The sequence below is a fragment of the Trichoplax adhaerens genome, genomic scaffold, assembly GCF_000150275.1.
Source record: "Trichoplax adhaerens TRIADscaffold_9 genomic scaffold, whole genome shotgun sequence".
NCBI lineage: Eukaryota > Metazoa > Placozoa > Uniplacotomia > Trichoplacea > Trichoplacidae > Trichoplax > Trichoplax adhaerens.
In genome coordinates, this window is record NW_002060951.1 from 3,154,518 (window position 1) to 3,168,547 (window position 14,030).

At 33.8% G+C, this 14,030-nt stretch overlaps 1 protein-coding gene across 1 annotated transcript; it reads right to left on the reverse strand.

The window, feature by feature from the left end:
* Nucleotides 1–7,129: 7,129 nt before the first annotated feature.
* On the reverse strand, nucleotides 7,130–11,430 carry TRIADDRAFT_28705 (uncharacterized protein; the record flags this gene model as incomplete). Its single annotated transcript, XM_002115171.1, has 16 exons — nucleotides 7,130–7,222; nucleotides 7,337–7,457; nucleotides 7,569–7,715; nucleotides 7,806–7,860; nucleotides 8,450–8,567; nucleotides 8,664–8,729; nucleotides 8,838–8,904; nucleotides 8,972–9,051; nucleotides 9,184–9,264; nucleotides 9,340–9,375; nucleotides 10,150–10,218; nucleotides 10,312–10,348; nucleotides 10,588–10,676; nucleotides 10,842–10,915; nucleotides 11,121–11,175; nucleotides 11,338–11,430. 16 exons carry the CDS (start codon nucleotides 11,428–11,430, stop codon nucleotides 7,130–7,132), a joined length of 1,281 nt encoding a protein of 426 aa, XP_002115207.1.
* Nucleotides 11,431–14,030: the final 2,600 nt, after the last annotated feature.

The following is a 14,030-nucleotide window of genomic DNA, read 5'->3' on the forward strand; positions in this document are numbered from 1 at the left end:
TATGTTCACTTATTCGGTGTGTAAGATTTATGTACCAGTACGCTAGTGTCTTATTCCGGCTGGATTGAAATAGTCTGGCGGCTAATGTAGTAGCTCTAAGAATTTTCCATTCGTTCATTACTGGTTCCTTCGTATTACAGTAACATTATCGCAGACGTAGACACATTATTTAAGCTATGTAGTTTATTTAGTTTTATATCGTACTGTGACAGCTACTGCAGCCCATCAATCAAGGTTTATGCACCTGAAAGTGAATCTGCTTAATTTTACCTATTCTTGCATTGCTATCTGAAATAAATGTTACTATTCTGTTTTTTATACATTTTACATTTTAGTACAGTTATCGATATACCTCACAGTTGGACAATGCCAGAAATAATGCTTAATTCTTTAATTATTATTCTTATTATTTCTGACATTGTTCAGCTTTGGGGAGCGATCATAACTTGACTGGTGTTACGAACTTTGCTAACTGAGAGCCTTTAATATATATATTTATTAATTTGCCTTGATAGACTATTCAAATAATAAAATAGTAGCTAATTTAATTTTTTCATATATAGGGAATTTTCTTGCGTTGTTTTATAGCAAGCGAGGATAGGATTGCAATTATGGACATGCAAGAGTAATGCAATTATAATATAATATTTTATTAATATTATATTAGTTTTCTTTTTTAACATGGCTAAAACATATCGACGTTAAGATGTATCCTGATTAAACTTAATAATAAGTTTATCATATTTAGTAATTCTACTTGCGCCAGAGAATTAAAGGATAGCACGTTTACACAAACGGAGGCTACTTACCATCAATCCGGTAGGAAAATTAGCGCAACTCTATTCTTCTGTTTCAAATTTTATAATCTAATATTTTCGGTGTTATTTCTAGTTTCCCATAACGCTGGTAGCATAGACGCTATGGATGAATGCAAAAATCTGAAGCTTGAGTGTACCAAATCTTCATTGAATTTAAAACATAATGCTGTTTCTGTTAACGTCCAGACTCCGGATCTTCCAGAATTTCCTAGGCTTAATAAAATACCTATTGAGTCAGTTCCCTGATTGTTGTTACGTAAAGTTTAATGGTCTTAGATACAATCGGTCATGCATGATCGTATGATCATACAATCGGTCATGCATGATGCTATTCCCGGTAGGCTTGTACTAGTAGCCGCTATATCTTGTAATTTTATTTATGTAGTAATCTAGCCGAACCCACTCACCCGGTAGTGCATTACATACATATATATTTATATTGTTATATTTATATAATTTACATACATTACACAGCCTGGTCCCATGGCTTTCACTTTAACTTGTTACAGTACGTATAGTCTTAATGAACTCATACTTAGTAATTAATAAATTCCTAACTTTATCTGCAAATGAGAATGCATTTCTTTTAGCCTTCGAGAGGTAGCCAGAAAGGAAGCGGTATGCTCTAGCCAGGCATGTTCAAATGCTCCTTTAATGGAGGGTGTATACCTAGTAATTATAAATTCTTTGCTGGCAACTTTAAATGTAACAGTAGGCGAAATCGGATAATTTACCGGAGACAATTTACCGCATTAAATTAATTGATGTAAAATATTAAATCTACTTTCGTAATATCAAAAGCGATACTTTACTGCAATAGATAGATTTTACGGTGTATAGGATTGAATGCTATCAAGTATTCAATTTTGATATTGTTTCCATCGTATACTACTACATTGTACAGCGGTAAATTATCCCCGTCAAATTGTCTTAGAGCGACAGTACGTGTCACCCTACAATGTTTTGTTAAAGTAAAATTGAATTTTTATTTAAGCTTGTTAGTTAGTCGCAAATAATTATATGTACGATACATATATAATGATGCATGCAGACAGACTTCAGGTATACAACACTGCAATGTATTATAACAAAACTGCATGTTCATAGTAACTATAAAATTATCTGACGTAGTGTTCAGATATATTAGTTATTATATAGTAGCTATAAAATTATCTGATGCAGTGTTCAGATAAATTGTCACATAGTAGCTATGAATTATATGATGTATGCAGTGTTCAGATAAATTATCTAAAGTTGTGTATAGATGAATTACCACATGGTCGCTATAGAATTATCTAATGTAACGTTCAGATTAATTATCTATGGTAGCTATGAAATAACCTGATGTAATGCTCTTATAAATTATCATTTATTATCTATAGAATCATCTGATGTAATATTCGAATAAATTGTCATACAGCGGCTGCAAAACTATCTCAGATAAATTCTCAACTCCACCATTAATCGCCATTTATTATTTCTATGCTTTTACTACTTCATGACCTATTTTCATTCGACTACATTCCATACATACTCTCATTCATCTTATTTTCATTTACTTTACTGCACTATTATTTATTTTTATTCATCATACTTTCATTTATCTTATTTTCCATTCACGTTACTACTTCTGTTGCTTGTGCCATCCCCACCATCAGATTTAGCCCTAATATAGATACAGTATTACATTGTGACCATCATTAGAGACACTCACCCTGCTTTGCTCGCCATATAGCTTCGGTAATCTATCCATACGTTTCCTTTAATAAAGGAAGGGAAAATTAACGATATGCCACTATATTTTGCGGTATTCAGCTATAAAATTATCGGATACAGTGTTCAGATAATTTGTCATACAACAGCAATAAAATTATCGGATATAGTGTTCAGATAAATCGTAGTACAACAGCTGTAAAATTATCGGATACAGTGTTCCGATAACTTGTCATATAACAGCAGGAAAATTATCGGATATAGTGTTCAGATAACTTGTCATACAACAGCAATAAAATTATCGGATATAGTGTTTAGGTAACTTGCCATACAGTAGCTGTAAAATTATCAGACACAGTGTTCGGATGACTTGCTATACAGCGTAAAACTATCTGATAGACTGTTCAAATAACTTGTCATACAGGTACTGTAAGATTATCGGATATACACTTATATAGTACACTGCATATTATGCAGTATAATGTAATTTTACAACTATGGTATGGCAGATAAATTGTCATGCAGCAGCTATTAAATTATCGGATACACTGTTCAGATTACTTGCCAGACAGGCGCTGTAAGATTATCGGATATGAATCGCATATTATGCAGTATAATATAATTTTACAGCTACTGTATGGCAATTTATGTAAACATTATATCCGATACTTTTACAGCAGCTGTTTGACAATTTATCTGAACATTTTATCCGAAAATTTTACCGCTGTTGTATGAAAAACTATCTGAACACTGTATCCAATAATTTTACAGCTGCTGTACGGTATGATAATTTATCTGAACGCCATGTCCGATAATTTTACAGCTGTTATGTGACAAGTTATCTGAACACTATATCCGATATTTTTACTGCTGCTGTATGACAATGTATCTGAACACTATATCTTATAATTTTACGGCTGCTGCATGACAAGTTATCTGGACACTTTATCGGATTATTTTACAGCTGCTCGGGCGGGGGGTTTTCTCATAGATTGCCCGACACTCCGGGCAATCTACGAGGAAACACCTTTTTAATAAAAATAAGACCTTAGGATGACGAATACAATACAAAAAAGGGGGTTTTCTCGTTAAAAAATAAGACAATAGGATGACGAATACAGTAGTGCACACAAAAAAAATTTTAGTAAAAGTTACTCGGCTGAAACTGAGCAAAAATAGATAATGCCATCATGGCGATTAGGCGTATCATTAATTAAGTAAAAATGATATGAAGAAGTAAAAAGTATGATGGAATAGAAAGGAGACATAATAATGGAAAATACGATAGTATAAAATGAGATCAGTGGTAAACCTAGGAATTAGATGATGGTAGTTAACTGGTATACGGTTGAGTAAAAAAACTCGAAGTACCGTAGTCAAAATAAGTAGTGAGTCTTAAAAATAAATGACGGCGACTATGATCGTGTGGTTGAATAAAATGATATAAGATTCAGTAGCAAAAAACGTGATGAAGTAGTGAATCTTGAAAATAGAAGATGGCGATTACTCATGTACTTAAGAAAGATGATATGAAATGGTAAAAAAGCTACAGTATTATGCAATAGAAATGAAACGAAATAGCCCATCTTAAAGATAGATGACGCTATAACGCCGATTATTATTTTTAATCATACAGTTGATAGCAAATAAAATGAGATCAATGTAGCGAACGTTAAAACAAGCGATAACGATTAGACGTCTAGCTGAATAAAAACAGTATGGGATCAGTAGCAAAAGATTTGATAGAATAGAAATGAAACGAAGGAGCGAGTCTTAAAATAGAATATAGCGTTTAGTCATGCAAATAAGTAAGAAAATAAGATGAATTAGCCGATCTCTTAAGAATAGCTAAAGGCGATTAATTAGATTCGTGCAGTTGATGGAAAGAAAAATGCGATAGAAGTGAGGAGCCTTAAAAATAGACGATAACGATTACTCGTATAGTCGATTAAGAATGGTATGAGATTCTATAGCAAAATTTGATGGGAAAAGAAATGAAATGAAGCAACAAGTCTTAAAATAGTAGATGATGACTTATCATGCGGCTGAGCAAAATGATAGGCAGTAGTACAATAACATGACTAAATAGATATCAAGATGAAGTAATCGATCTAAAAATACATGACAACGATCAATCATGTAGATGATAGTGAGTTAAAATAAGATGAATTGGTGAAGCTTTAAAATAAAAGATGGCAGTTAGCCTTATAGTTGGGTGATGATGACGCAAAATGGTAAATAACATTGGTAGGACAAAAATGAGATGAAATAGTGAACTCAAAACGATGAGTGAGGGTGCTTAGTAGGATAGTTGAGTGAAAAATAACATAAAATAGTAACTAAAAAATACCTGAAGGAGTAGAAGTGGGATAAAGCGAAGCTATTAGTCACGTAATTGACAGTAACTAAAATGGCACGTAGTAACACTGTAGATAAGCAAGACGATGGCAATGAAGATGATACTGTGTAAATGAAGTGAAGCATCGCAATATTAATATTAAAAGACTAAAATTATTACGTGATAGTGATTAATCGAGTACTTGATCAAAAAATACATATACGAGTATGTACTAGTATACAGTACGTGAAAAATGATGATTGCGCAATTTAAAAATAGTGTAAAAATGTCTGAACATCTAAATTGTATTATACAAGGAGGAAGGAAAAAAACGCAATAGACGAACTAATCGGGTCATAAAAGTAGTTTTATGTTTGCTATATGATAGCGTATTAGAAAAACGATAAGGTATTTCACTTACTTTAGCTGCATTATCAACGTGTAACTTTATTACTTCTGTCGATAAATAACAGTTCCTTAAGTTATAGATATATGATTTGTATTAAATCTCATACTAAACCCTATATTTGATTGTCCAGACAAATCGGGCTTTCGGACACTTCTTAAATTAAATCAGATTTACGGTGTCTGGATAATTGAAGTGTTTTCTATTTTTAAAAATTTCTATTTTATTCACTACTCTTAATTTAAAGCATTTTATGATCTTATACAGCTGCTTTCAAGCAGAATTTTGTAAAAGATAGCAGGATTCAGAGTGAATTACCAACGATTTTGGGTTAATTTAGTCTTAAGTACGTACAGCAAACGTTAACTGCAGTACAGTACTCGGGAATTCTGAAAAGCTTTTAAGAGTCCTTGACTGCATTACTTCACAGGAACCTTCATTTGTCACGCTGATATAATGCTGTACACTATTTACAGAGTTTGGAGATTTCAGGAGTCCTATAGCGCAAGCAATATCAGTAATGTAGTAGTACTAAACGAATTAGACTTTAACCTTTGCATTTCTTAAAGATTTGTATGATAACAAAATTTAAGGCTACTTCTGCAATCTACTTAAATGAATTCATAGATCATAAAAATAATATCATTTCCTGCAAGCAAGATAATGCAATTACTTGGCTAGGACCCTTGACATGATAATCCAGTAATCTGGGAAGCGGGTGATCTGTAGTGACAGATACAGTGACAATAGTTAACAATTCCTTATGGCAATCGCACACTACCCTAAGTAGTATTTAGTATTTACTTTTTAATTACTGAAAATGCGAGAAATTACGCGGTTAGGCCTAGGCCTAATTTGGATTGCGTCAGCGTAACAAGTTACAGCATATCTTGCTAAAATTTGGGGAACCGGCGACCTACATTACTGACCATAGAAGTAAAAGAAATGCCTGTTATACTGACCACAGTTCGTGCTACTGAGAGATGTCGGAACATCGTACAGTGCCGCCAAAGCAACGCAATCAGTTTCGGCAACGTGCTGCTACGGTACACAGAGATTGTTGCTGTTGCACAAGCAGAAGTATTAGTGTTATACGCACTTTCAAAAAAGTTTTATTTCTCAAAACATTGCAAATCAATTTTAGGAGTCTACGCGTTCAGCCAAATATATATCTTATATACTTATCATTTTGCACGTACAAAATTGTAAACCTTGCTATGAAAATACTGTGTACTATAAGCAAAATCATGATAACAGTTCATGAATAAAATTTAATTTAAAACATTTAGCAGCAGATAACTACTTAGTATGAGTCATCGCGAGATGTAGCAAGTCCGAGAATTAATATCGTCTGAATAATATAAACTTGCTTTCCCGTCCAGCAGCTCGGTATTGAACTTATACGCCCGTATAAGATCGATTCCTAATCATCGCGGCTTTCAGGAATAGGAAGATGTAGTAAACTGCTATTTTGAAGCTCAGGTAAGAAATCACTCTTAAGCTTAAGATAGTGTACTGCATTCGTTCACGATTGCGTGCTAATCTACGTGTCTACGAGCTACTTGAATGTACTGTTTACAATGGCACATTGCAGAATTTAAGAATTGTTCGTACAGTATGTTGCATTCTAAGAATGCCACCGTACTATCCTACCCGTTGCCATACATGATGATGATAAATTCTTATTAAAAGTACTAATTTGCGAGGTACATTACTTTTGCCTGACTCAGTTTTTAATAAGTTACGAGTATTTATTTATGTGTTCGTGCTAGAGTACTATATATGGATAAAACATAATACTAATAAGTCAAATGCTTCACTAATTATATAATTAGGAGTACATGAACTATAGTGCTAAGTCTTATATATTCCATCTAAAAAAGCATTTGTTAAGTCTGTAATAATGGATCGATCCGGTATAGTTTGAGCCATTCCGTACATTGCGGCCTGGAATAAAATGATTTGCTCATAAACATAAATCACGTTTATCAGCTGTGAAGCTACGCAGAATACAACCATTAGTTACCCTTCAGAGCATTTCAGTAATTGCACTGTACTTACAGATCCAATTGGTGTCTTTCGTGGTTCTTGTATTAGCTGTGCTGCTACTTCTTTTATATCTCTTAAAAATTTGGTGACTACTCCGGGTTGGGTATGGGTCATGGTGCAACAAATGTGGATACTATCTCATTGATGATAAACGAAAGAGATTGTGAAAAGCTTGCAGCATTATGAGTTTTTATAACTTCTAGCTATTGATTCGTTTTATTGTCAAATGGCTAATAGTGATCACCTCGGGGGAAACTGCAGAGCGTTCAGATTCCATCCTTTATCTGACATTAACTGGTTTAGCTGATATATGTCGAAGTCTTTGGAACCAATTGCTATGACACTTAGCTTAGGGTCACCAAGAACGTAGAGCCCGTCAACTTCCTTAATCCTTAGTAAATCGATTAGGGCGTAATATCAACAAATACACTATATACATGTCAATGTGAAGTTAATTACCGCTATAAATACAGTTACTTACCGATCTTTAATCCTCTGAGCTGCTTTAATAATTTTTTTTGTTGATTTAACGTATCCTGGAACACAAGCAAGTATAGGAAGCTTTAATTACTATCAAAAACATTTCAGCATTGTTCGTTTCTCATTATTCCAATGCAGTTTATAGTGCTGACGAATATTCGACAATGCACGCGTACGTTCAACGCAAGCAATGAAGTACTAAATGAAGGTGATGCTGCAGAAAGTGCTAGAGCAATTGCATATGCAGAATTGATCGATACTGCGATATAAATTGCTTACAGAAAGGTTTGCGTGAAAAATTTTGAAAAGTAGAGATTAAAATAGGGTAGGAAAACTACGCGCAATTTAGAACTGCGAACGCGTGAGTGTTACCAAAGGAGATACGTGATGCCTGAATGATGTTTTGGCGCCTTACGTATGCGAGTGTAAGTGGCTAAAACGTTAACCCACTAGTTAGTAATAGTACTAGTAACTATTAAAAAATTTTAAAGTTCTGCTTTACACTTAAGAATCGCTTTCCATCAAGTTAGATGATGTCAAACTACAGGGCGTAATTATTACATTTAGCATCAAGTGTGGATCTTTCATAAATTCGTAAACACTATTAAAAGTAGAAGTGAGCTTTTACACTAATTATACATATACCTGACCATCCCATTGAGACCATAGCTGCCCAGCAACCAGCAATTACCGCGCCAGATCTACTGCCAGCTATGGAAGGGGAGGCGTATATGCCTCCTGGCCAGTCACTAACTGAAAAATACTGTAGCGATCCAATCTGTTAGATGTTTCGTCTAGATTAAGCAGTTTTAATTGGTATTTAGTACTTATTAATTATTGCTGTAGCAAATTCTAGTACCTGCAGATGTCGTTGTTCTATATGTCTGTATAAAACTACAGACGAACCCTTTGGTGCAAATCCATACTATTGAAAAAAAGGGCTTATTATACGGCGCATCAGGAAGCGTAGCCAAATAACAATGCCGTATTAAATTGAATTTTTGAGATAGTCCGCATAAAAGACCAAGCTAACCTTGTGAGTGTCAGCGGATATGCTAGTTACTCCTTCAACTGCAAAATCGAACTGAACATCATCGTACCTTGAAAAAGATATGTATTATATTAGTACGTGAGCTTATTATAGCAGTGTGTATACTATATTCGTACCCAGCTTCATTTAGAAATGGTAGCAGAAATCCTCCTAGACAACAATCAACGTGAAAACCGATTCCTCTAGAAACAGCAATCTACAGTATAACGACGAGTTGCCAATTAATCAAAGAAATAGAAGATCACCGATTTGTAAGACAATATAATTGTAGTTTACACAACAAGGTCACGAAATGTTATGATTTATTAAAATTTCTTTGACAAGAAACGTTTAATCTGTAAAGTACTTGCGCAATACTCTTAACGTCATCGATTATTCCATGCGGATATTGAGGTGCTGAAGCAACTAGCTAACAATTATAATGCAAAATATTAGTCTATGGACATTCAAGCAGATAAGTTGAGTCAAACAGTAAATACTTAACCAAAACAGTGTTGCTAGTTATAGCCCTTCGCATGGCCTAAAAATTGAGAAAATTAATTTCGCATATGTTATCTTGTATCTGCTTTTGAAAAGATCAGTTATTTCGCATGAATTGAAATCATTATGCATGCGTCAATTGATTAATTAATTATACGGAATAAATATTCGCATCTATTACGAATTCTACAAGTGGCAGCATATGAACCTTAATTAAAGATCCTATACCAAGATACAGGTATTCGCTATTCTTAAACGTTTTATTATTTTATACGCGTTTGAGCAGAATTCTTATTGTACAGTACGTACAGGTATGACACATATTGGTGATTTTAGAGCTAGTTAGCTTTGTGAATTAGCGTCTACTTTGTACAATAATATTTGACGAGACTAGAGCATCTAAATTATTGCATTTATTTTCTACAAGGTTTTCATCAACGAAACACTTCAAATATTTTTCTCAATTTACAGTGATCACAATGGACAAAGTAGTGAAAACGTTATAACGGATCCTCCCTTCAAGACATAGTTAAGTACAGTATATAAAGTGCATCTGTGAATAGTGTACGGCCTACATACACAGCTACTGCGAGTTGATCAAACAGCTTCTAAGTTGTGTATTCAACCAAACAATTTGGGTGGTTATATGATACGGTAATAGTTCATCAGCTATGTAATAGTGCTGCAAAAGCAATTAAAGCCAACGAAGTCGAAGTAATAATAGTCTCAAAGCTAACGATTTATGAGAAATTTGTTAACGAGCACAGGGCAGGTATGATATTCGGCAATTTTATTGCGATGCTGCAACACTCACAGTTAAATCGGCTTGAAAGTTCGTATCTACAGGAACAGAAATTAATTTCAATCCGAAATATTCGCATGCCTGTTGAGGGAGACAGCAACTTTACTTTGATATTAAATAACATTAAGTCTTGATACGTAAAAGTCAGTCATGTTCAAGTTTGTCATTTTCTACCTTGTTGAAAGCTGCATGAGCGGTTACTGGTGCGACTCTAGCATTTGTTCATGAAATTTAACAATTTATATTTTTGTTGAAATACGAGAATACACTTGCATGTAGGCATATATATGATATGAAAATGTTGGTACACACACGTATAGTACATGTAGTATCCGCTAGGAGGTAATGCGTATTACAGGAATATGAATCAAGGTGTATAATTTCCGGTAGTAATATGCAGTTTAATACGAGAGGAATAAAGAGTATGCTTATTTGGCACGAGTTACTAACATTTCCGGATGAGAAATACCCAGTTTGTAACCTTTATTCCTATATGAGAGACAAGCCATTAAAATACTTTCAGTTCCACCAGAAGTTACCTAGACAGAGTGGGCAGTTTGCTGATATTAGAAAAAGATTTTGGGAATCCCTAATGAATTTGAAACCAAATTCTGCGTAACTTAACAGGATGTACCGAACTCACTGTGGTTTTATAGAATGGATTTTTCATAAATTAACAGTTTACAGCGTGTACTATTCCTTACCGAACCACAGGATGTACTGCTTCCATGAAATAGACCTAAGCACATTCTGATAACTTCAGCTTCCATTTTAACGACTGATAGCAAATTTTGTAAACATTGAAACGTAGAGTTACAATTACGTTTATTTAATTTCTTATATATCATCCAGCCTTAGACTAAGATCACTAATTAATTGCGGTCATGAGTTTACTTTCAGTTGTTAGGCTGACTATTATTAAGAATATATTATGCTGGAAGCAAGTAGTTATACATAGTAAGATTAAAATATACATGGCTTACCTCCGGGAAATACATCTGAGTGTAATGGATTACTCCATAAGAATCTTTCGTATACCTATTTCGGCAATGTAAATATTCTAAATTCGGTACTGTATGGGCGGTTACTGTATAGTGCGGTAAGCGCTGTAATTACGCTTAATTAAGATCCGAACAGTTATAGTTCTTGAATAGGTGACTAGATTTTTGAGAGTGCTTTACATAAATTCTATATGTTTACCTTGGTAATCAACTTAGTCAGCTCTTTGTCGTAATTATAAACAGTTCCGGAAACATTTCCTTTTTTCCAGTTAACTTGACCTTCAAATGTCATTATCATCGTAGACCTTCGTAAGTGAGGAATGTTTATAAGGAATGTCTATCTTATGGTCTATCTTGTAATACCTATGAGTTCGTAGTTATCAATGAGGGTAAATATTTCATCCTAAAGACAGCAAATTCAATACATGCAGGTAAGAATTAGCGTGACGTTACATTTGTCCTTATACTGTATATTGGATTGTAGGAGTAATGATTACGTTAGGAATGAGTAAGTAATTCCTTTACTATAATTACTGTAACATGCAACTCCAACGGATAATGTTAAAACAATAATTAAATGCACTTACGTGTTTCATTCCAGCGTGTGGAAGCTTTTAATGTTACGGATATAAAAGATTCGAAATTACAGTTAAGGCAATTGCTCTTAGCACGATTGGATAAGAATATAAATAGCCTTACCTTTTGTAAATAAGTAAGGTCTGTTTTAGAGTTAAAAAGTGAGTTTTGCAGTTCTTTACAGGCTTTGTCTATCTCGTCCTGGATCTGTTACAGAAATCGTAATTCAGATTAAATGCAGTAGTACAACTAGGCAGCTAAGCGGTTTACTGAGTACGTATACGCTTGCTGACTCATAATTGCAATTAAGATTATTCACAGGCACATTACCGTTTTTAAAAATAACTCTCAAAGTTTTTTAAGATTTACACTGAACTATGCTTTTTATTCCACTGTACAGTATTAAAGATATTTTGGATTATAAAACTTTGGACACCTAACTCTACTGATTACATTAGTTCTGGATTCTAAAAACTGTTTAATATTACTGGCTTAAATATAGAGTTCCACTGGAATATCTTATCAGGGAAAGCGATCTTATAACTTAATCACATTAAATGACTGATACGAGCACAGCATTAGCTTAGAATCTTCAAATACTGAAAAGCTATTAAGATTTGAGATGAACTTTGGAATACGAGGAATCTACAGAGATTAAAATACTCAGATACGAAGTCATCGATAATTTGGTAATTCATTATGTACAAGCTAGTTTATTACGCGGTTTCTATTTATACAGAATTAAGGTGGTGTACTATGTCCCTCATATTCCATTAGCAATAAACCGCGCTAGTAACGCGGATAAATATAGAAATTTTACAATATGATAATTAATCATATTTCTTTGACGAGCAAAGAATACGCAAACGCGTAATCGTTTAAAATGCAAACTTGTCATGTGTATTGATATTTTATACCTTCTTCCCAATGTATGGTAGCCGGCGTATTGAATAAAAAAACCATCGTCGCGTTTTGGTAAAGATCCTTCGTGCGTCTGCCATTTTCGTGTATAGTAACCAGACCATGTTCAATCATAATAATTATATAATCAACACATGAGATACGCGCGTATTGTCATATTCCACCACATTTCGAAATAAATTATAATTTCAAGAGGATTAAGATTATTCCTAAAAAGGAAGGGAAAGCTAATTATTTTGCAAATCATTGTTGCAACTACTTACCACGCCTTGGATTTGAGCGTAAAATAAGATAAAAGAAAATCGTTGCTGTTATGGTATAGCACACAACCTACAGAATAAAACATAAAATTGGCCGAGACAGTCTTAAATCACTGTTTTATTTTTATTTACTAAGCAACAAGCAATTCAATGTTTTAAATCTCAATACGATTGCAAGTTACGCGCACAATGTACAGGAGAGACTCTAATATCTGAAGATCGTGTAGATGATTAATATAATATAATTTAATATTATAATCACACGCATAACTGTCCGAAAGGTAGTGATGAAGTTACGAATAATAAGTACTTTGTTATCGGTAATATTACATTATATACTCGCACTCGCATGTACATGTACGCATTTGAGGTTACACACCTGCCAAGATTCGTGTTTTGAAAAAAGAACATTTATTGCTTCTCGTAAAGATTTCATTGCATACAGTGTTTTACATTCCAGTTGCTAACGTAGTTCATCGATCAGGTAACAGTCAATACCAGTGTAAGATTAATAAAAAAATGCAAAGGCAGTTTTACTTCCTTTTTACGGTGTACTGTACTGCTTTTTAACTAGTCGACTACCTCCTACCTGCTTTAAAATTCATACAGTATTTCATTCACTAGACATACTGTACAGTTGACAAGACAGGACACTTGCGTTAAGCTCCGCCCTCATACTGTACTGTACGGTACAGTAAAGTACAGTACTGCAGATCCGGTTTGGGTCATTGCTGTACGTACTGTACTGTACTGTACTGTACATTGAAGGTAAAAACTTAAAATCACAACTTCCTTGTACTGTACGTACAGTGCAGTACTGTACAGTATACTGTACAGTACAGTAATATAAAGTCGTTGCAATACAGTATTATAATAAATAAATATAATTAATTATTACAGTATTATTATTATTATTATTACCCTTATTATAATATCTTCAAATTGCCAAGCATCTACTAACATGGCCGACGAAGAACTTAAAAAGGTATCATCTACTATGCTGACTGCATTATTGTTGGAGATTTTTGAAAGTGATAAGCTATTCTTACCATACTGCAAATAAATGAAATGTTCAAATAAATGGCTTGCATGAACTTACCAAGCAAAAATTATCGGTGCAGTGCTACACTGCTAT